At 54.9% G+C, this 23,150-nt stretch overlaps 1 protein-coding gene across 1 annotated transcript in view; it reads left to right on the top strand.

The window, feature by feature from the left end:
- PLXND1 (plexin D1) overlaps positions 1-23,150 on the top strand; it is an 83,858-nt gene that overhangs the window by 1,718 nt on the left and 58,990 nt on the right. Inside the window, exons 2-3 of the mRNA XM_075713815.1 lie at positions 19,286-19,462; positions 22,377-22,508. Coding sequence (XP_075569930.1) covers positions 19,286-19,462; positions 22,377-22,508 — 309 coding nt within the window. The remainder of the gene's footprint in view (positions 1-19,285; positions 19,463-22,376; positions 22,509-23,150) is intronic.

Here is a 23,150-nt window from a genome sequence, read left to right as displayed (position 1 = left end):
ACGTTCCACTCCCCCCGCTCCCTGCTCTCCACGCTTCCTGGTCCCCATCCCCATCGTCCCCGGTCCCCACTCTCCCCGTTCCCCATGCCCTGCTCTCCCTGCTCCCCGCTCCCCTTGCTCCCCTCCCTGGTCCCCGCTCTCCCCTTGCTCCCCACTCCCCTTGCTCCGCTCCCCACTCCCCACACTCTGCTCCCCGCACTCCACTCCCCGTGCCCCACACCGCTGCACGCTCACACGGGAGCCTGTCACGCCGGGTCGCACTGTCAGCGCCATTTGGGTCCCGTCCGCTTCCCCCTGCAGCCAAGCGTGCAGCGGGGCTCGTACCGAACAGAGAATGTGTGTGTGTGTGTCTGTGTGTGTTTTTGGGGTGATACCCCCCCCGCCTGTCAGGGGACGCCGTTATTCCCATGGCCCTGTCCCCCGTGGGCCGCCCCGGTGGGTGCCCCTGCGTGGCCAGGACGGCGGTGGGCATCGCCAGCCCAGCCCAGCCCTTCCCACGTCCTGTCCCACGGCCGCAGCCGGACAGCCCTGCCAGGGGACACGCACACAGGCTGCCTTGTTTCCTTGCGTTCGGGGTAAAAGTTTGCCATTGTCACAATTTGTTACCAAGTGGCCGTAAATGTTAACGCCAGATAAAGACGCCTGTTTTCCCTTTCACTAAAGATATGCCGTGCTTGGGGAAAAAAAGAAAGAAAGAAAAAGGGGCTGCTTTAATGCTGCATTTTTCCCTTCCTCTGGGAAGGATGCATAACTCAGCTCCATCAAAGATCGTAAAAACATCTGTTTGATTTCAAAGGCAAGATAGAGCCTTTGGGCTTGGGCTTCCCTGTGCAATGCCAGTGGCAAAGAGAGAAAGGTTTCCCATGGTAACCGAAGTGTTTAGTGTGGCATCTCCACACTGTGTTAAAATATGTAGTCTTAATGCACTGGTTCATAGACCTACTCTAGCAAAGTTGAGTGGTTTTTCCCTGGTGGCAAAGTACAAGCTGCCTGACAGCCAGGAAATCTGGTAGTTGTCCCGGCTTTTGAGTTAATTCCACAAAGACTCGGTGCGTTAAACACTGGGAGCCCAGTCCGGAAGCCTTGGCACGGTCACGGCTCTCAGAGGAGTCACTGGGAGTCAGGAATCCTATTTACAGGACGAGAAAGCACCCGCCGCTCTTGTTGGCTGTGGTTGAAGCTCAGCCTCCCTGCGAATCAGCCCCTCAGCCCCTCGCAAGACTGAACCGTCTCTGCCCGGCGGGTCAAGAGGAGGCATTGTGGCTGAGTGCTGGAGGGTGCTTAGGGAGTTAACAGCCTGGCTGTAACTGGAAGTCGGTGGCAGAAAGACACCCGCTTCCCTTGGGCTTCCTCAGCGCGCCAGGAATGTTGGGAAGATACTGATTTTTCTAACTTTTGTTCAGGAGGGAAAACAATCGTGACTAACAGCGGTCTATTAACGTTTAAAATACAAAGTGCTATATCCAGTGAAGTATTTAGAGAGCTAATTCCCTCGTGACGCCACGGAGACTCCACGCAGAAATGACATTTCACTCAGTCTTTGGGTCCGGCCTGTGATGCTGCTCCGCTGCAAAGCGTGCTCCTGCCAGCGGTCCTCCTCTCTGCGTGCTCCCTGGGCGCGTGAGGAAGGCGGCCGGGAGCGTGTTGTCAGGTGATGCCACCAAGGCGGTCCGTGAAGGACGACTGTGTTCCTGAAGGGGTGAGCAATAGGGGACGTCAGGTTCAGAGGAGCAAGCTAGAAATCACCGAGCCTCTCCAATCCTATAGAAGTCGGTAGAAACCCTCCGTGTTTACGGTTGTGGTGAGACCAGGCTGTGAGAAAACTTGTTTACATGGAGACAGCAGTATGGCTGGTGGTTACATCGGGTGGACGGGGAAAACGGGGTTCTCGCCCCGACTGACGCTGCTGCTGCGTCGCTGTCCTTGAACCAGTCATTTAACCCTAGGTGCCTCAGTTTCCCCGATTTGCTGCATACTCCTATGTTTATTACTATTATTCAGAAACCTAACTCACATGTAGCGTAAGATTACATTTGTAAAGCTGCTTAGAGATCCTTTGATGTCAAGTACAGCAGGATACAAATGAAGCATACCATTAATATTTGCTCATGCCTAATATTTCTACCCATATATTTGAAGCGTATTCCTCCGAAACCGCTGACCAAGCCTGCTGAGAAGGCTTCCTACCAGTCAGAAGGAGAGCCTTTCACTTTTTTTTTGGCTTTTACTTAATCATTAGAATTGCCAACAAGTTAACAAGCTGTTTGCATTTTCAAGTCCCAGAGTGGCAGTGTCAAGAGAAGAGTTGTAATACTGTGTTTCTTTGTGCTGCAAAAACCTAACATCAATTTCCACCTTCAAGACGATGAAATACTCTAATACATTTTGTGTCCCAGCCCTGGGAACGCAGCAGGAAAATGTATTAAAGCAGCAGCTGGTTTGGCGGAGCAGATCAGCATCTAGCTGCCTTCCCATTGTGAGCTCCACTTCTCCACCCGCCAGTGGGCTTCCAGGTTTTCTTTTGCCTATGCATCAGTGATAGGTGCTCCGGTATTATCAAAATTGTGGTTCATTAGTTCTTCCTGTGGACTAGGTCGTTGGGTTTTAAGCTCCTTCTGGAAGAAAAAATAAAAACCTAACGATGGCCTGATGCATTCCGAACGCGCGTTCGGCTGAAGTAGTCGGTTGTTACAAATACGGAGCACGGGCTGTTAGGCGTAATGCGGTGTGAAAGGAAAATCATTGCCCCCTTGTGTGCTCTTCGGTCTAATTGAATGCTCCTCTCCTCTGCACTCGGCTGTGACTCAGCCAGGGAGCTGCAGCACTCGGCCGCCCGTGATGGGTTTCGGCAGCGGGCCCTGGGCGTGCCGGCCGTCCCTGGCTGTCCCCGCAGCACCGCTGCAGCAGCACTTGTCGATGAGGGGCCAGGCTCGTTACCCCTCAGCATCGTGGCGGGCGGTCCGACGGGAGGCCGGCACTGAACAGAGGGGCTTCGTCCCTGTGCGGGGGGCGGTCGGTGCGGTGGCAGCCACTTGTTCGGCTGCTGCTGGGAGCAGGGACCGGCCACGCAGGGGGCTGCGGAGGGCCGGTGGGGCAGGTGGACCTGGGGACGGCGCGTCTTGGCCAGCGGGCAGGGGAGCCCGGGTGGCCGGTTAGCCCGTGCCCTCATCGCTGGGCAAGGGGAGTCGCCAGCTCGGCCTGGGAACGGGCCCCTCGCTTTGGTGGAAGCGCTAACTTGCAATTAAGCACATGCTTAACGGCTTTGTAAGGCGTGGAGAAAACGAGCAGAGGAGGATGGTCTGGCTCAGGAGCGGAGGCTGGTTGGTTGTTCTCAGTGAGTGCTGCTGAAAAGTCACTTACCGAGGAGGCGAATTTGCAGCGGCAGCTTAGGGGAAGGAGAATGTGTTAGGGAAGGATTTAGTTTGATTGGGTTCTTGTACCGAGAGTGAGTGCTAGGATTGCTTTCCCTCAACAGAAATAGCATTTTATAATGGATTTTGTGTCAAATAACTGGGCTTTGTAACGCATGCAGTTAAAGTGAAATACTCGCACGGAGTCGCTGCTGCATTTTGCCCACTCAAAGCCCGGGTGGAATTTGGACCTGAGCTCTCGGGAGAGAAAAGGAGTATGAGCTCTCTGTGGCAGACTGTCTTCAACGTCATTTGCAGCAACGTGCTGACAGAGCTTATCAAAGCCCGAGGACACTGAGTGGGTTTGCTTCATTTTGAACTGTTCTGCCCCAGCAGGATCATGGCCCAGTAGGTTTGAAGGTCACGCCGGCTGCGTGGCTGGAGCGTGGCTGCGGTACACCAGAGACCTTGCGAAAGCAGACCAGCAAGACCCCGTCCCTGGCTTCTCAGTGGCCCGAGAGGAGTGGCCGTGCGGGGAGTCCCCGCGCCTTCCCCCTCAGTGCCACTGAAAATAAAGGTATTGCCGCGTCCCAGCGGAGAGAAGCCCCCATGCATCCTCTCGCCACCGCCCCATCTCGGGGGCTGGCGTTTGGGGCAGGGGGACAGACCGGGTGCCTTTGTGCTGCTCCAACCAGCAGCTGCCTTTTTGGCCAGGGAAATGAGGATGGCTACCAGGCGGTCCCAGCCCTGCTCTCCTGGCCACAGCCACAGCAGAAGGGCAAGCAAATGTGGATTTCCAGGCATCTCTACAAACCCTCCTGCTCTGGGTGTCCAAACATTGGCTGATGTGGGGGTCTGAGTATAACGCAAAATAAAACACACCACGTGACGAACGAGCACGCTTGAGGAAAAGCTGAGCTGGTAACCCCATCCCACGCTCCCAGCTATGCCGGACTCCTGCTCTCATCTTCTGTGGTTTCCATGCTGAGCCCCACGCTGTCCTTCTAAAGCTCTTGGAGAGGTGACTAGGGAGAGCAGACTTGATTTCATTAGGCTTAGGTTTGCTAGCCAGGGATCTGCATCTCTCCTGGGAAATGTTTTGGGGCTGCAACTCAAAAAAGGCTGAAAATCCGGTTTGTTTCCTGTGCTGAAAAACATAGGCATGGTGGCCTGGGATAATGATGCGTTTCAGCACTAATTCTCAAGTTTCTGGCTCTTGTGGTTTTGTGTCAGATCCTGCATGCTCATTGAACACAGTGTTTTGTGGTGTAATGATGAGATACCCACCAGTGAGCTTTACTATAACGGGTTGTTAAATAAAACGAACTCCTTGGGTAGACTGTATAAACAGTCTCAGCATATATGTATGCCTGGGCATAGAAATGTGGTTTGAAACCAGTCAGAAAACGTTCCCAAAGAAAAAAAGCTCATATACACGTGGGAATATGACAAAACATCTACTTACTGTCCAAATATACTGTGGCATCTCCGTGGGATTGGGTTTTATAGGAGCCGAGTTACTTTGAAGTGCTGGTTTATACTAATTTAGAAATTCCAAACATGAAAATAAATGTGTTCTAACCTTACATCTACTCAAATAAATCCAGAGGATTAGCCACAGAAAGGAAACTGGGAATTTACACTTAATTTGTACATTAAAAATGAGTCAGGAGTTCTTGCAGCAGACTTAATTTCTGCTTCTCGCAGAACGCGTTGTGTTTGGAGTTGCTAGCACGCACCTGAAGGTGCAAATGCCCGGTTACTGCAAAGCTGCACTGTGCTGTTGTATCGCCATAGTCCATTTTGCTTCTGGATGATGTTTTACAAGCAGTGGGCAGTCGGTGTCCCTCCAAGCTGCCGTCCGAGGGCCGGGTGGCGAGGGGCCGGTCTGCCCACGGAGCAGCCGGCGGGACCTGGGATGCCCCAGGTGAGAGGTCCAAGCCGCAGCCTGGGCTTTGCCGGGCTTTGCGAGACTTCGGACTTGGACCTGAGTACTGTGTACCTGCTCTGTCTCTCACCTGGTATTAGCGAGTCGTGGCCAACTTTTGGATATGTTTCCTTGGGAATTTATGTGGAAAAACGACTTTCCACATGCAGCCGAGGCACATGCAGGCAAGCTGGGAGCAGAGCGCAGGAGCCGTGTGAATCTCGTCCTTCCTGGGAAAGCAGGCTCAGCGCTGTGGGCTGCCTGCGCCCGGGGGCTTTCCCGCTGCCGAGGGCCGGCGCGGCCTCGGCGCTTTGTGCCGAGCAGGGGAGTCTCCTGGGGAGCGGCTCGGTGCCCCCGAGCCGAAGGTAGGTGGTGGGAACGCACCTCCCGGGGGCCCCGGGGCTCGCCCCTGCTTTGCATCTCAAGCTCAAACAGATCCCAAATTGCAAAGGGAAATTTGGTCGAAGTGGCGGAAGTTTCTGTGCCTGGAAACCAGAAGCTGTGCTGCTTGAGGTGAGAGAACAGAAGATGGCTCCTGGCCGTGGCAAAGCGCCCGCCTGCTCATGGAGCCACGGCCAGGTCCCGTTGCAGAGGGGGGTCAGAGCTGCCCCCTCGGGTTTCTGGAGAGCTGTAACCACGGCTGGCTGCACAGACCTTGTTATTCTCCCTAGCTAGAAACTTGGATTCATTTTGATCTACTGAGCTCATCAAATCTCCTGTAACTAAATAATAGTTTAGGTGGAAAACTGAAAAAGGATCATTTTGGCCAGGTCTGGTGTTGCACGTGGAGGTACGTCATGGCCGGGAGGACACTGGAGCACTCTGTGAGGTGCTTGTGCAATTGTATGGAGGTGCTGATCATATCTCAGCAGCAGTCCATTCATTTGGGGATTTTCAACCACTTTTTTATGTGTAGCCCCAGATGTTTTCCAGGGCAGGTGTTTGGCTCCCACGCATCAATGCAAACCTGCTCCCCAGGAGCCCCGACAGGTGCTAGCTCGGCTGCGGGGTCGCGGTGGGTGGAAATGAAGGATTTGCCATCTCTTTTCTGATTTTTCAAAGTCTATTTTATAGTGACTGAGAGAGAAGATTGGTGGGGCTGAGGGTACCGGGAGAGGTGAGTAAGGCACCTAGAGATGTGGACGGGTGCCTGGGGATGCTGTGAAAACACCTCGCTACGCCTTGAAAATCCCAGTAGGCGTCTATTTAAACTTGCAGGCAACTGCACTGTTGTTGATATTCTGGTGTGATGACCTCTTCCAGTAAGTTGTTGGAAACATAATAGGTCTGAGCCCCTGGCTGTGGTAATTCAACGCAAACACGGGGCAAGCCTGAACCGGCAGCGGTTGGAAGCAATCAATTATAACCACCTGAGTGCCACCACGAGCTACCTACAGCAGCGCAGCCGCGCCTCCCGGCTCAGGCTCGCGCGCAGCACGCGCGAGGGGTGGCCCGTCACGGCCGGCGGCTCCCCGGCTGCAGGGGCTGCGTGCGCAGGCGTGTGACCGCTCGTTTGCGCCGAGGAGGTGATGGATGGGGTCAGCGTTCTCGGCTGGGAGGAAGAAAGGGCTTCGTGGTCAGGGGCACGTGGTGGTGCCCGGAGGCGTCACTGCCTGCGCTGTGCCCCTTGTGCAAGGAGCAGCGGGGCCGTGCCCGCGGCGTTGCTGCAGCCTCGTGCACGCACAGGTCCGCTTGTCGTTGTGAACCCTTGGTACGGTGCACCGGTCTGGGCTGGGGCAGCGTTACTGCCCTCTTTTCACAGGAGAAAGCAGGTGGTAAGAGACCGCCTGATGGGCGCCTTGGCGTTGGTCAGATGGGTGGCAGCGTCAGGACTGGAATTGAGGTCCCGAGGGCTGGAGTGCTGCTGTGTCCCCGTCCCCAGCACACGTGCCCGGGGCACGGCGTGGCGTGGCAGCAGGGTGAGCTGACCATGGCATCTGCAGGAGAGATCTGCTCTGCTTTGCCTTTTTTTGTGTGTTTTGTTTTGGGTTTTTTTGGTTTTTGTTGGGTTGGTAAAGAAATTATTGCAGGTTCTTGTTTTCTTTTCAAGTTGGGATCTAACACCTTGCAGCAAGTGGAGGAGGTGGCAGACTGTCTACGGCAATCTCCCACTTTGAGAGACCGGTAGAATTTATTGACGTTTTTGAGCAGAGGGAGCAGTACTAATTTCTAACATCTGGACAGCAGTTCTGCTGGCAGTCGCTGCTCTGGCGGAGCGAGGCCGGCGGGGGCGTGGGACGGCTCGCTCCGCAGAAGGCCCATATCAAACAGAGCTTGGATGAGCCCCTGTTAGATGTGGTACGCTGATAAGCAGGGCTGATATCAAAGCCCGTGATGATGTCGCCTCGTTACCCGCTGAGCGTCAGCGGGGCTTGTCCAGCGCGGGGAGCGTACGCTGGCTCCTCTCGCAGATCTGTGCTGGGGGTTGGAACCAGGACGTCCCCAGGGACGGGGGCACGGGGGCCATGGCATCCTGCAGCAGCCGGGCTGCAGCAGTGACGGCTCGTGGTCTTAGCAGAGCCGATCTGCTGTTGCCAGCCCCTGTGCCTTCCTCTCCAGTTCAGGGTGCATTGTTTTTTGGAGGAAGGGACCTATGGATAAGCACAGCCTTGCAGGCCAGGGGTGGGACAAGAGGCATATTGGCTTGCGGTGTTCCTCAGGTGGGCGATGGGATAGGGATTAACTTGGATATTCAGGCTTTTTTCCATACTGGGGGTCTTATTCTGCCGTGCCCTCCTCTGAACGTGGCATGGCCGGAGTTGCAGTCCCCGGGTTTGCTGCCGTGCTCCCGAGGGAGCCACCGCACGGGTGAGCGGCAGCTGCGAGAGCTGCGGGATGCAGAGGGAGCTTGGGGTTTGTGGTGGGGCTGCTCGAGTCCAGGGCACAAACCCCAGTTCAAGTCTCAGGCCTCAGCGAAGCTGCAGGCTTGCCTTTGGACCTGCGGCCACCAAACCCGTGCCGGCGGCACAGGCAGTGGGAGGCAGCTGATGCTGGGCAGCAGCGGTCTGGCCAGGCAGGACCAGCTGCCGGAACAAGGCTGCCCATCTTTTGGGCCTGAACCATTGGAGGGTCGTTGCTCTGACAAGGTTTCTGCAGCTTATGCGTTGCAAGTGGCACTGGAATACAAATCTTTTGATTCTAACCCAGAAGCAGAATTGCCTGAAAGTCTGGATTTTGCAAACACATACCTCTATTATTTGAAAGAAATTTGGAACTTGTCTTCCTGTTTCTGTCTCATCTCTGTTTAAAGTATTATGCTGCTTCGTACTGCTCCCTTCTGCAGCAGAAGCCCTTCAGCTATTAGATTTTCATCCCACCGTCTGCTGACCGCTGCCAACATTCAACGGGTTGTGAGCTGCTAGTGGCCAAAAGCCATCTCTGGTGGATCGCCTAATTAAAAGGGGCCATTGAAAACCTGGAATGCTCTAGACAACGTCTCTGTGTAGAGTGACCTTTTTAGGAGGAGTTGGGAAAAGTTTACAGTATAATGATAGCACTCGATGAAGAAGGGGAGATGTGAAAGATGAGGGATTTTTTTAATGTAATATAAAGCAGCAGTTTCCACAGTTGTTTGACTCTTGAGTCCCTGTCATCCTTCAGTATATCTCGTAGATCAAGGTGCTAACTGCAGGCGGTACAGAGGCACCGGGAATGGTGTGCTGTTCCATGTGGTTCCTCAGAGAGCGGTGGACCACCACCCCGCTCTGGGAGCCGGCTCACGCAGGCAGCGGGCTCAGCTCGGGCTTTCGGCAGTCAGTGTGGCAGGTCATTAAATGGGAAGGAAGTTGTGGCCAAATCTCTGCTTGAGGGGACAGGCATCCGCATCTGGAGAGCAACTGATACAGATGACTTCCTCCTCGCGCTTTTTCGTTGCATTTGAATCGCGTGTGCCCCTGGGGTGAGCCACATGGTAGAAGGCTGGGAGGGTGGTGGTTCCCGCACATCCCTCCTGGGATTCCTCCCGCCAGGAGAGCGCTCCGGCGGCGTGCCGGCCACCTCCACGCGCTAGGGCTCCCTGGACATGGAAACGCTACTTGGCCGCTGTCAAATAAGCTGCTGAAGAAAGGTTTCAGGCTTTGGGGAGGAGCTGGGGTTGCAATGTTATGTCCCTGGGATCACCTAACTAGTGTCATTTTTTGCTGAGATTTGGTACCACAGCGAGCTGCAAAGTGCAGTGGGTTTTTCCAGACAGCTTTGGAAACATCAGTTTCTGCAAATCTTGAAGACAGGCAGAGAAAAACATAAAATGAAATGGTAGAGAAAAGGAAAGCCTTCCATACTGTGACTAAATAAGAGAGGTGCTCAGCTGCTGAATCCAGTAGGACCATTGATTTTTAACAGATTTTTGAAATTATTCTGCTGATGCTAATTTCCTACTGGGGGGGGGTCAACCACCAAAGAAGCAGCTGTAAAGATGCAACACTGGCAAGTCAACAAGCGCAGCGCTTTCAGAGAGATGCCTGGAGAACATCTTTTGCCTTGTCCAGGTGCCGCCTGCAAGAGGAGACTGTGTGCGCGTCCGAGGGCTGGCCGCAGGCTGGAGGAGCCTGTGCTCACACCTGCATTCTTCGCACTTTCCATAACCATCCGTTTAACTGTCTATTGGATTTTCTCAGTCCCGAAAGTGAGGGCAGAGGTGTCTATCTTGTGTGTTAGGGTGGAGGAAGGGTATGTCTGTGAGCCGGGGAAGCAGTGCGTCTCCCTTAGACCACGTCTTTTTGCCTTGGTCACTTCCACATTTGGACTGCTCGGTTAATGAGCAAAAAGGCCTTTTTTAACCTTTGTATGCCAAACTACTGCAGTGGGCTGGGTGCCGGGAGCAGGTGGCGTTGGTTTGTTTCTGGACGCCGGTGCCAAGGCTGCGGAGCAGGCGATGCGTGCGCTGGTACCCGTGGAGGATGCCTCGGCGGCACAGCGGCGTGGGGCAGCGCTGCCGTTCAGAGGCAGGCTTTGCTGAGGATGCGTAAAAGAAGAGTAGAGTTCTGCTCATTATTTCAGAGCTTAATTGATTCGGCAGAACTAATGAGGAAAATACAGGAAAACATTTACTATAAACTATTGCTAAATGAAGCAGATCTGAACTGACACATGCAAAAGACCGGTTGAGTTAGGTAAGAAGTTGTCACTTTAATGGATGCTTTTTTCAGCCCAGAATGGCACAGATATGCCTTCAGAGCACTTTGAGCGTCTAAAGTGCTGTGTTAGTTGTAGCAATAATAAAAAAATAACCCCCAAAGATTGAGGAGCCAAACTCTCAGTTCACCCAGGATCCCTCCCTGCGGGAAGCAGTTTGAATAGTTTGAGATTGGTTACTGAAGCCAAGGCTCAACATAAATGAGAAACACAGCTTGCGTGGTGGAAGGGGAGGCTCTCCCAAGGAAGGAGCAGCTAAGAAAATACAGCCTGGATAAATCCGGTGTCTTACTCCGAACAGTGTCGAGGGGGACGCGTCAGTTCGGCTTTCAGAGCAGCGCGAGCGTCCCTGGGACGGGGCGCGCTCGGCTGATCCGCTCGGCTCCCTGTCCCCGGGGAGCGGGGCCGAGGAGCCGCATTTCCAGCGGCTGTGAATTTAAAGGACATACAAACTCTCACTGCTTAAACGCGTGCTATTTTGACTATGACAACCCCTTTGGAGCCTGTTGTTTGTTAATCCCTCTGCCTGCCCATTCCTGGGGGATTTGATTGTATAATCTGAAGTATTGTATTTAATGCAGGATGAAGGCTAACATAATAAGCTTGACCAGTCTTCCTGGCAGCATGAAGGATGTGCAATTTCAGTTAAAAGACTGCTACTTTTTCTATATTTCTCTGCTTTTAGCAGTTCCCCGTGCAGTCGCACGTGCCGCTTCAGCTCTCCGCAGCGCGAGGCGCGGGCGTGCGCCGGACCCCGGGCTCGTGTGGGGCGAGGGAGGGGGAGCCGTGCCGGGGCTACGCAGGCCAGGGGGAAGGTGTTTTGGGGGAGGTGGGTGCAGGGCAGGTCCTGCCAGTCCCCTCTCAACATTGCCCTTGGCTTTCTTTACCAGCAGTTCAGCCTCAAGGTCAGCGCGACGGGGCTGGCGCTTGCGGGGCGACGGGTGGCCGCGAGTCCGGCCGGTTCCCGCCGGAGGAGGTGGCGGAGGGGACGATCACACCGTCTAGCTGCAGGCGTCCAGCTTCAGGACGCCGCTGGAGCTGAGGCTGGAGCCTCCGGGGACTCCTCGGAGCTCTTACATCCTCCCTCACGCCCCGAGGAAGGCTCCCGTTGCGGACACCTCCCGCCCTTTCCTCCCGCGCCTGAAGTGTCGCAGCAGAAGATGGATGGCCGCAGGAAGCCTGTGTTTGTTCCAGCCGTTGTCAGGCTTTGGCCTCACCGTCACAGCCCAGCTGGCTTTGCCCACAGCCTGGCTGTTCCCCGGTCCTGGCTTTTGACTGCATCTTCCCTCTGAGACGGCTCTTGCAGGCAGCAGCCAAGCAGGCATACGTGAGGTCTGCCCGGGGCTGCCGCTGCCGAACGGCAGCCAGAGCCTGGGGTTCGCCCTCTGAGGTGAGACGGGGTGCTGAGAGCGTCTTGCGGCGTTTCGAACCACCTCACCTCTGGTGGTTTCAGGTCTGCGGCCGCGGTGCAGGTGAAGGTGGCTGCTGCCGCCTTGACGCAGCAGTTTGGCGCGTCCCAGGCTTGGCCTTGGACTGGCTGGAGATCCGCGTCTTTGCAAACTCACTGAAAACAGGTTCTCGTTTGCTTGCAGAGGGCTGGTGGGCTCAGCCTGTCGGGTCAGCTCTGGCCCCGAGTCCCGCTTCAGGCACGGTCTGCTGAGCCCGTCACCTTCTAACAGGCGAGCACCTCGACCATTGCCGAAAACTCAGAAATCTGTGAAGGGCAGGACAAGTGGCATGGGCACCCAGGGCTGCCGGGCACCTCGTGCCTCCGGTTGTGCAGATTCCCGAGTAACTCTTGTGCAGCACGGAACAGGTCTAAGGCGATGAGAAGTCCCAGGAGAACCACTTGTGTGCAGAGCGCTTGCTGCGCCCTGCCTTGCGCCGCGGCCGCCGGCCCTGTGCTCGCTGGGCTTCGCGCCCGGTTCGCTCTGCTCTCTTCATCTGAGGGACACAAGCCTGAATTCCTCAGTCGTTTTAATCAGGTGAAAGTTCCCTGTGAAGCTGCCGAGAGTGAATGTCAGGACCTGGCAGGAAAGAGGAGGGTTGGAGTCCAGAGCAGGGAGAGAGAAGAATGAGTTTTATAAGACGGGGGGGCGAAGAAAGCTTTCCTGTAAAATAAAAATGAATATAAGAGGCTGAAAAACTGCCAGGCATCAGGAGCTCTGCAGAAGCCGAAGGAATGCTTTCCGGCACGGGGGTGACATTTGTCGGCGGAGGAGGGAGGGGCAGGCGCACCGACGCGGTCGGTTCTCCCTCCGCACGGCCGACGCGGCTCTGCTGCTGGTGCCGCTGGCTGCGGTGCGGTGGATGCGCCTTTGGCCGGGGAGCGGTGATTTGGTGGGGTTTGACAGAGGGAACCCGCTGATGGTTTTTCGTTAGCAATCACTCCGCTTCAGCAAGACGTGTCTGGGGATGGAGGCAGCAGTCATCCCGGCTGTCGCCCGTGCAGGGGCGAGGCGCGTGGGGCCGCACGTGGATCCTTGCGGTTTCCCAGGCCGTGAACCAGCACCGAGGTCTGCAGGCGAGGTCCCGAGGGCTGCTGCGAGCCGCCCTCGCGCGCACTCGGGAGCACTTGGGCAGGTCCTGCGGACGCCGACGGGCCCCCGGCATCGGTCGGGCAGTGCTGATTTACCCCCCGGGACTCTGCCCGCCGCCGTGCCTGGATGCTGTTGGGCTGGAAAAGCCGCGGGCGTGGTGGAGCCGGGGCCGGGGCTCCCTGCGGGCGGGACGTGGTCCGGGCCGCCACCGAGAGCGGACAGATGGGTGTCGGGACAGCCCGTCGCCGGTGTCGCGCTGGTGGCTTGCAGAGCACTGTAGCTAGGGCTGGCGCCGTGCAAACGTGCAGAATGCAGCAAAACCGCCACTTCCTCGCCCAAGAAACTTGTGGTCTAAGTAGACAGTGAAAACAGAGTGCAAATCTCGTTTTTAAGCCTTTTTTTAAGGACGTCTGCTGTGCCGAGGGTGCACTGATTGCTTAGTGTGGATGATTCTCGAGAAGAATTCAGCAAGATTCATTTTATTGGAGGTTCTCAGCCTGAGTGCCTCGACAGGCCAAGAGCGCACGTTGATTTGCCTCCCATTGCCTAAAAAATATGATGGGAAGTTAGAGGAGCTCTGTGATAATGCCTGCCCTTGCGGCAGCATTACAATTAGAGTCCGCTTACGTCTCAAGTGCCTTAACAGTAGAGCCCTCTTCTGAGGATGACATTTTCCTCAGGCATCCCAAAAAGCCTGTTTTTGACAGCTCTGGTTGCGACACTCCAGCAGATAAACGCGTGATTGTGTGTACAAACTGCTGGCAGCACGGGGCGGGGGGGCTCGGGGATGAATGGGCTCAGCCTGGGAGGGGGTTCGTGGCCCGTCTGGGCTCTGCCCGGCACAGAGGAGGGCTTGTACTTTCTGTTTTCGTAATGCAGCTGGGCCAGCTTGCCACCATCTCTCGCTCTGCTCCTTTTCCTATGGCGTCTATGAAATACTTCCATGTTGTTTTTTAGCCTCTCTCTGCTCTTCAACTTTGAGTCCGTGCCCTGCTGTTCTCTTCGGACAGTATCCGAATTATTTTGAATATTCTCTCTGCAATCAGAGATTTCCCTGAGTCATACCTAAATGTTAATAAAAGCCTAATGGTTTATGTTAAGGGAGGCAAGAGATAAAGCTAGAGCCCTTTTATCACAGACTTTAATGGCCTGAAAATGTCAGTTGTGTGGGAGCAACTGCCAAATTTTGAGCCTATGAAGATGATGGCTAAGTCCCACAAATCAACAAGTTTGGAGCGGATTATCGGATGCTGGCTGTGTCATTTTCCCAGGACTCCAGGCATGCTGGAAGCCAACGCTTTAATCTGCGCTGATACGATGCATGAAAGGGGCCGGACTCCCCTTCCACTTACTGCTGCTCTGCGAAGCTTTCAGACTCGCTGTCGTGGAGTCAGAAAAGCCTTGCTGAAAGCAAAAGCTGCAGAGCTTTTTTTCTGAACTGCAGCGTGCTTTTGATTCAGAAATAAACTCCATCTTTGCTTAAGAACTATTTTAAAGGTCACAAACACAGGATGCAGAAATCGGTGCGTTTCATGGTTTTCCTGAGTGCTGCCTCACCACTCCTCTTCCTCCTTCTGTTTCCAGCAGACTTCCTTCCCGAAGGGACATCCTGCATGCCTGCCTCTGGGGCGCAGCGCCCAGGGCTGGGGAGCTGTAATGGAAATTCTGGGAAATGGCTTTTTCTGCTCCTTTTAGGCCTGGGATAAAGAACTGAACTCGCACCGTGAAAATAGCTGAACTCTTGCGCTCTGATGTGGCTGGAAATCTTTTGTCTCTGTCCTGCTTTGTTTTTGCAATCACACTCAGGGTTAATCTGACTAATCCTCCTCTTAGATGTGGCTCCTTGGTCTGAACTAATTTGCATCACTTGTGAAATTTTCCAAAAATACTGAGCGCGCCCTCCTTGCAAGTGCGCAGGGCGACAGCAGCGCTGCTCGGCCGGTGCCGGTTGTGCGTTGTCTCCAGCTTGCGCCAGAGGTGGCTTTTCGTTAGCGTCGAGGTGGCAGAGTCAAATGTTTTGGGTGCAGAAGTATCTGAATCTAGACCTACCCAATATTTCCGTGAATTACTGAGCATCCAAGGTGTGTAGCAGAAAAATAGTGGCAATACAGTAAATGCCCACAGCGTTGTTTTAAAATGCAGATGATAGAGAGATTGGTTTTGGAAGAAAACTTAACGTTTATGCTTTCTCCACTTCAGGGTAGGGCAGTTAGAGCTAAGATGGAGCAAGATTTAACCCATTCCGCATGGAAAAAGCCTTTTAGCACAACCTTGAGGTGCGATTTCCCAAGCTGCGGTGATTGCCTGGTGCCTGCAGAAGGATGTGACTTGGCCGTATCCTGTTTACCATAACATGGGAGAGTTAAGATGTCCCCTCGGTGCTGTGGTTTACAGACAGAAGCAGCACAGTGTGTCACCCCACCTTGAGACCCGAGAGAGGGAAACACCATATGTTTCCTCCTGCCCGTCCGTCAGAAGAGCTGATGTCATTTAAAGAAAGGTGTTTCGGAGGAAGGATGTATGTGGCCAAAATAAAGCTTGGCCTGTGTTGGAATAGTTGCATCCTGTTTACTGTGGAAAACACTTTGCGCTGATATTAGGTCTGAAATGTGTGATTTATGCAGGGGCAAGCTCAGCAGATAAGGAACTTCCCGTGATTTCGGCCACCTGTGAGAAGAAAGGGCTGCGTCCCTCGGGCCGGGAGGCGGCGAAGCTGCCGGCAGACAAACGCCGGTGCCAGCTCCGCGCTCAGCTGCTGCGGGGACACGGCGCTGAGCATCCCTCGGGCTCCCAGGCAGCCTGAGGTGCCTCCCTACCTCAGCTTCCCGGCTGGAAGCAGCCTTGTGAGCTTCGGGTGGTTAATATTGGTAAAGAGTAATGAAGAGGGGCTAGAGATGATCATCCCCAAGACAAATAAGTAAACCCAAGTGCATTTCTAAAGGTCTGGCTGTGAATGGAAGGGACCATTACATCAGAAACATGAATGGCTGCTGTATCCTCTGTACGGTGTAAAAAAGTTGTGTTGCCCACTTGCAGGGGAAAACATACACACTTAAGAATTTGGGCTGCAATTTTATTTTTTAATAGAATGAAATGCCGTAAAACTGCGAAATGCATTTAGCAAAGTCACTTGCATCCACAACACTTGATCCTTTTGTCTCGGTCCCATGTGAATTGAGCTGCAGCTCCGAGCGTGTTGCCTCCTGCTTGGCACTCTCTAGCAGAGGAAGTTTTTCAAATCAGCCTTTGTTACTTCACATCTGACGCGACCTGCAGCAGCAGCGGACGTGGGGGTCTGGTGTCTGTTGGGGCACAGGAGACCGAGATCAGGGCAGTTTCATGGAGAGGACCCAGTCTGCGTTTGCGGCAGCACGCTTGCGCTGGTCCAGCAGCAGGGAAGCGAGCCCTGGGTGCGTCTTGCAGCGGCGCGCTCCCGCTGGGCAAGGGGGACGAGCCGCTCTGCGGAACAGGGGAGCTGCCTGCTGTGTGTGCCTTGCACAGAGGAGGCTGTGGGTCTGTGATGGCACCAGGTACTCGGGAAGCCAGCTGCTGCAAAAGACCGAGAGCTGGCTGGCACCCGCGGTTCACGCCCAGCCCGGTGGGGTTTGCTGCTGTCTTCTCCCATGCAAAGAGGAGAAGGGGGCCGTGCCGTGGCCCGCGGTCCCCATGCCGGCTGCCCCGCCACGGACTGGCCCTGGCCCCTGCAGAGGGGTCACCAGCCCTGCCATGGTCTGGCGGGGGACACCGTCCCTCGCTCCTGGAGACACAGCCCGGTTGCTTTGCATATGTTTTGGGTTTTAGCAAGTTTCTTCCCCGTTTTTTTCCAGGGACGTGTTGCTGTAATGTGGCACTAACCCAGGATGGGTGGTTGTGGCCAGGAGGGGGGACAGGCACAAGGCAGGAGGTGCAGCCCAAACCAGGGTCCGGGCATGAGGTCGGAGCGGAGGGGTGGTCCTGGCTGGGTCTCACGCGCTCGCTGCAAAGCCTGGAGATTTGCCTAATCTCCTAAACGGGCTGAACAGAGGGGAGAGCTGAAGATTTAGTCTGGTTCCATTAATGAAATAATGACGATAATAAGGGAATTAAAATACAGGCCCTGGTGCACTGAGCCCAGGGAGGAAGGAATATGCTAAAGAGGCTGGTTGTCAACTTCTCCTGCTTGGTGGAAGCATGTGGTCCAGTTTCTTAACAGATACAGCCTCAAATCCCTGCATTTGTTCTGCTTAAATTAGCACTCCTGATGATTATTTTGGAACGGATATCCACATTATGGTGGAGTTCAGGAAGGCGTAAAATGTGCTTAGTTCTCGGGGTGTGGGTTGCAGTCCGCCATCACTCTCTTGTCTAGAGTTTTGTACAAGCATTTCCCACAATCAGGCCCTTAATTTGGTGTGCTTTCAGGCAGCCTGCAAATACCCACAGTTGTCGGCACGTCAGCCCTGCAGCTGCGTGCCTGCACCCGGGAAGGGTGACAGCGCAATTGCGGCTTCTCTTAAGACGAGCCTGAAATGGCACTGTAGATGATGTGGTAATGGCCCTTGAAACATGCCCATCATTTGAACGGCTTCGGCTGCACCCACAGCACTTCATAAAAGCTGCTGTAGGAGTGACAGCAGGTGAATGGTCGGCAGCAAGGCTGTTGCGATACTCAAATGTTGTTGAATCCGTCCACACTGAGCAGAAATTACAAGGAGAGTCTCAGAGGATTCAGGGTGAGAGTGGCCATAAATCGTGGGTGCGTCTTGGCGGGGTAGGAGTGTGAAGCACCGGTCCCATTTTCAAATGCTGCTGTCATGCAGCAGCTGTGCTAATTAATTTAGCGCAGGATACTAGAGTCTGTTGTCTTGCTTTGGGCCAAATGAGCCAAATGCCTGCTCGCAGGCAAGGCTCGCAGGTGAGGAGTCCTTAACAATTGTCCTCAGCCTTCACACCTCGGCACCCGATAGCGAATTGTCGCGGCAGCCTTGACGCTGGCCTCGTGCCCCCGGTCGCCGGCCCTCGTGCGGGGCGGCTTGTCCGCTGGGGCCGGCCCCGGCAGTGCCGCCCACCGCCCCGGTTCCTGCCGCGGGCGCCTGCTCGAGCTGTGGCGTCTGCTGTCCTGCTGTCCTGAATTTAACTTTTCTGTAACAAAGGCAGTTCCTGCTCCCCCAGAGCTTCGAGGAATAGCTTGAAAGCAGAAGCCAGAGGCAAATAATGAACATCTTGTAGGCTTGGGCACGGAGCACAGCTGTTCTTGGTCCCCGGGGCACGGTGAGTGGCTGCGGGTTGAGGCTGGATGGAGTCGGTGGCTCCAGTGTTTCTGGGCAGAGTTTTGCAGCCGCTGCTCTTCCCTCCATGTCCCGCAGTGCGGTGCCTCCTCCCACTCGGCAGCTCCTCCATCCCGTCCCGTCCCACTGGAAGACCAGTGGAAATTTTGCTGTTGACTGCAGTAGCAGCAAGATCAGAGCCAGGATTTACAGTCCTGAGTCTCCAGCGAGCTCCCCCCCGCCTTGGCTCTGTTCTCGCTCACTTCCTCACTTACTTGCAGGGAAATAATATTTCGAGTTCTTTTATTGGAGAAACTTTTCGCTACACCTTTTGTTTGAGAGGGAAGGAGCCAGAGATGGCTGCTGGGCTTGCGGCCGCCCCGGCTGAGCGGGGCTCCGCGTGCTCCCAAGCGCTGATCCCGAGTGCTGATGGCGGGAAGGGGACCGGCACACGGCAGCGCTGGGGCTGCGTGGGACCGTGCCTCTGCGGGCAGGGCGACTGCCTCTGCGCGGGCAGGCGGCGCGGCGGGGGCTCGTCTTCGGCCGGCTGAGAAACCTCACCTGCGGCGCAGCCCCCGCCGGCCAGGGGCTTCCAGCGCCGTGCCGAAGAAGAGACCTCTGACTGCTTTGGTGGGAGAGGGGGGCGAGGAGCCTCCTTGTCCCTTTTTACCCTTGCGCCCGACTTTTGTGCTGGGGTGAGGGTGCTGCTACAGTAAATGGGCCTTTGGCTGGAGGATGCCCTCCTGGGATGCCCTGCACCGGGATGGCTCCGGCAGCGATCCCGGTGCTGCCCCGGTCCTGCCCATAGCACGGGCAAGGGCAGAGCTCCTCTGGCAGCTCATCTCCAGCAAAGCCCGGTCTGGATTTGGCTCTGAGGGTAGGTCTGGCAAGCAGCAAGGAAGCTCTATTACAGCTCTTTGCTCCCGTATTAACCAGCTACATTTTCCTATTCCATGACTCGGTAGCGAGGAGCTTTCCCTGGGCGCAGCAGGGCCGTCAGCACTTTGTCCGCCCTGAGCCCCAGGCGGTGATGGCGGGGGGACCCGCTGGCGTTCGCTGCAGCCCACTGACATGCGTGTCTCTCCGCAGCTGCAGCCGGAGCAGCTGGACTGTGGAGCAGCGCACCTTCAGCACCCGCTGGCCATCGTGAACCCCGTCACAGCGACCCCCGTGTTCACCTACAGCGGCCTGACGGCGGTGGCGGTGGCCAGCGTCAATAACTACACCGTCGTGTTCCTGGGCACTGCCAGCGGAGGACTCCTGAAGGCAAGTGGAGCCCGGCAGCACCGACACGGGGGAGGCAGGGCTGGGGGGACAGGGCGGGCGGTGGGGCTTCCCCTTGCAGCACCTCTGGTTTGCACAGAGGACAGTGCCTGTTGCTGAGTTTGTCTGAGCACCTGCTTTTATTTGGCAATGACAAGTAACTGGATGCTGCCGTAATCTGTACAGTGATATATGCTGCCTGGTGACTGGTGGCTGTTAATTACTGTTCAAGGCTGCCATGCGAGCAGGATGTTCTTGATGAACCCTATGCTGGAAATGTTGTTGTGCAGCATTTAATTATTAACAGCTCTTCTAATAAATTCTCCCTCCAAGCTGATGGCTGTTGAAGGCTCCATGTAGACAGGGGAATCACGGAGAGATGCTTCATCACAGCTGAGTCCAAAGCAGGTGTGAGCCCACGCATCTGATGGAGCATCTCTTTTAAATAATGTGCCAAAGGCAATATAGGGCAACGCGATACCCTGGCTCCAGAGCCAAGATGCAAGGCCAAGGTTTCAGTAACTTCAGCGCTTGAAGTTTGCCAAAGAAAGTTTTGATTCCAGCCAGCCGCAACAGTTTGGTGTACTCTCAGCATCGCAATTCCACAGAGGAGAGGGGGGAAAAGGCCCTGGAGCAGAGACAGGGCTGATACCTTCTTTGTCTCAGCCTGGGGTGAGTGGTGCATACTGTGGAATATTGGATCAAAATGCTTGAAGAGAAGAAAACTGATCCAATCTCTTCCACTTGAGTCCAAGTGCTCCTGGCAGAAATGTGGGAGCGATCGCAAAGAAACTCACTGCTTTGATTTTTGCCCGCAGGGGCAGGTAATTGGCGAAGGTGGGAGGAGGAAGCTGGCACCCCGGCCAGGTGCACCGGCTGGAGGGGCACATGCCACCCGCAGCGCAGCCCCTGTTCACACAGTATTAACAGCTCTGCTTCCATTATCGTCTCGGAGAAAGCAGCCTTATCTGCTGAGCCTCCATTAGGGAGAGGCTCCTGGCTACCCTTTGCTGGGATAATTTGCTCAGATAGCTCTAATCTAATTCTGCAACACAGCTGCATAACCAGAAGCCCTTTTACCTTCGGGGCTCCTTGTTATTTGGCACGGGATACAAGATACTTTGCGTGAGTTATCATTCAGATTTGCTGCCTGAGAAAAGACAGCAAAGGGGCAGAAATAGTGCTCGACCAGCTCCTGCCAGCAGCAATTATGGCTGCCAGGGGTATGTGTGGGGAATTAATCAGATAGGCTGCAGATGGGCATTTCGTGAGGGCCATTATCAGTGCCACGTCCAGCAGTCGTTAAAGGAAAAACAGCCCTGGGGAAGCGGTGGCCAGGGCAGGGTGTGCCAGGGCGCAATGCCCTCGAAGGAGGTGGGGTAGGAAGGGTCTGTTCTGGCAAGTCCTCACGTGCCCAGGGCTGGAAGGCTGTAGGCGAGGAGCTGTGGTGGGGTGGCCCAGGAGCTCAGCCCACGCGGCTCTCGCCAGCGCCGGTGCAGCACGTGTCCCCCAGCACGCCCCGGCCCTGCTCCGGGCTGGTGGTCTGTGCCCCTCTGCACGGCTGCGGTGGCTCTGCCCCGGGGGCCGCAGCTCACGGGGATGCAGGGAAGGTCCCTGTGCGGTGGAAGTGCAGGGTAAAGGAGCCCAGGAGGCAGAGGGACCTAGGGACAGGCGCCTAGAAACAGCCAAGCGCAGAGCAAATCTCAGCAAGACAGGAGAGAGGATGGTCGCAGAGCTAAAGTGGAGGGTGTTGGGACTCGGCTCATGGACGTCTTGGGTGATCCCAGGCAAATCATTTAGCTCCTGGTTAGCCAGCTTTTAAAAACGGGATAACGATAGTTCCCTTCTTTTTCTGCATAGTAGCTTGCAGTGCTTGTGTACGGTTCTTAGCAGAGGGAAGCCCTCTGCTTTGAGCTTGTGCTATCTCACTAGGACACGTCGGTGCTGCTCTAGTGTAAGAATTAATTAATCCTATGTTAATTAATTAATCCAGACTTTAGAGAGCAGAGGCACGCTTGGTCCTTACAAGTATTGCCGTCCCTTGCTCGTAAGGAGGTAGGAATTTTCCTCGCTCCCTTTCTGTTTTAAGCTGAAAAGTGACTGTCACGCGAAATTGTGTAGCCCTATTGTTATTCCCTCTCAGCGATGCCACATTTAATTCGCTGAGTTTTCAAGTCAAATGCCAAGACATTCTGGGATCTGAAAGGCAGGCTGATGCTTTGCAGCCTCTTCCATCACTGCCAGCGCTTCAGCTGGTGATTCATGAGGCAAGGTAGGATTCGGCTCTCTTGCGGCTGCTGCCATGGTCTTCTGGAGTTAGCAGGGATAAAAGCTTCTTTTGGCTGGGAATGACAACACTTATTTTTCAAATATGCAGAGAGCAGGGGATGCCATGTTGTACAGCCCTGTTGGTGATTTTCACTGTTTTTCATTAAGCTTTGGAAATGCAATGTTCTTTGTAACAGAAATGCACATATGTATGTAATGAGGGCTGAAGGCTGGTGCCACTTACATTAGGGTAAAGCGAGAGTGACGCTGCTGTGGCCTGCTGCAAACAGCCGTCCCGTCGAGCCGTGCAGTGGGTAGAGCCTTAGACTAGAAGTTTTGCAGGCAGCCTCTCAGACAGAGGGCTTTAAGCAGAGGGACCAAGGGCTGCGAGCGTTATTCATCACTGGGCGCTGCTCCTGGCCACGGCCCGGGCTTTCTGGGCCACTTCGTGCCTTCCCTGTAGCACAGAGCTGGCTTTTCAGTAAAGCTCTGTGTGTGCAGCTTGCGAAGCGTGTAGAGATTTACAGCGCTTGAAAATGTGCAACGCCATTAGATACCACTTTGATTCCTGTTTATAACCGAGGAAAAATAATCTTCTGCCCATAGTGTTTGAAAAATGGTCTCAACCAGTGGCTGCTTCTCACTACAGATTAATCTGGACAGTACCATGAAGGTTATTAGCCGGAGATCCATTTCGGTGGCTTATGGAGAGCCTGTGCACCCCATCATGCAGTTCGACCCTTCTGATTCCACCTACCTCTATCTGATGACCTCCTATCAGGTGAGATCTTCATCTTCAGTAAAACAGTCCTTCGAGCACTGTGCATTTGATTTAGCGTTCAGCACTAAGCTGGGAGCAGGAAGGGACAACAAAACCTGCTTTAACGTTAATGGGCAGAGCCAAGAAGTTCAGAGCTGTGGCTGGGGTGTCACAGGGCTTTCGGGGGGGTACCGGTGCCTGTCCTGCTGTGCAGGGTGGGCGTCATGCCGAGCAGACCAGCTTGTCAGGCTTTCTCGTCTTTGTGGTGGCAAGGTAAAAAGAAGAGTGAAAGATAACAAAACCAATCCCGCTTATGGGAGTGCAGAAATAAGCAGAAGTTGTTCCTGTAGAGAAACCTGAAACTTACGGTACGCAGTCTTTAAGGAGGCTTTTAGGAGATCCTACAGACAAAAAGTCTGCCTGTCAGAAATGATCCTTGGGGGAGGTTTCTGCTCAGCCTGGCCGGCAGGAGGGCTGGGTGGGAGGAGGCTCTCTGCGGAGACCGGGAGCGCCACAGCAGGTAGGAGCAGACGGTCTCATCTCCGTCAAGTGAGCAGAGGAGGAAGACGAGAGCTGAGCGCTCCAGGCGCTGGTGGTTTGTCCTGAATTACATTTTAATCTGTCAAAACAGATGCACAACCACAAATGTTATATGTTGCATTT

Source organism: Pelecanus crispus, chromosome 7 (assembly GCF_030463565.1).
Source record: "Pelecanus crispus isolate bPelCri1 chromosome 7, bPelCri1.pri, whole genome shotgun sequence".
Taxonomy (NCBI): Eukaryota; Metazoa; Chordata; class Aves; order Pelecaniformes; family Pelecanidae; genus Pelecanus; species Pelecanus crispus.
Note: the sequence above shows the minus strand (reverse complement) of the source record. Positions and strands in the feature narration are given on the sequence as shown.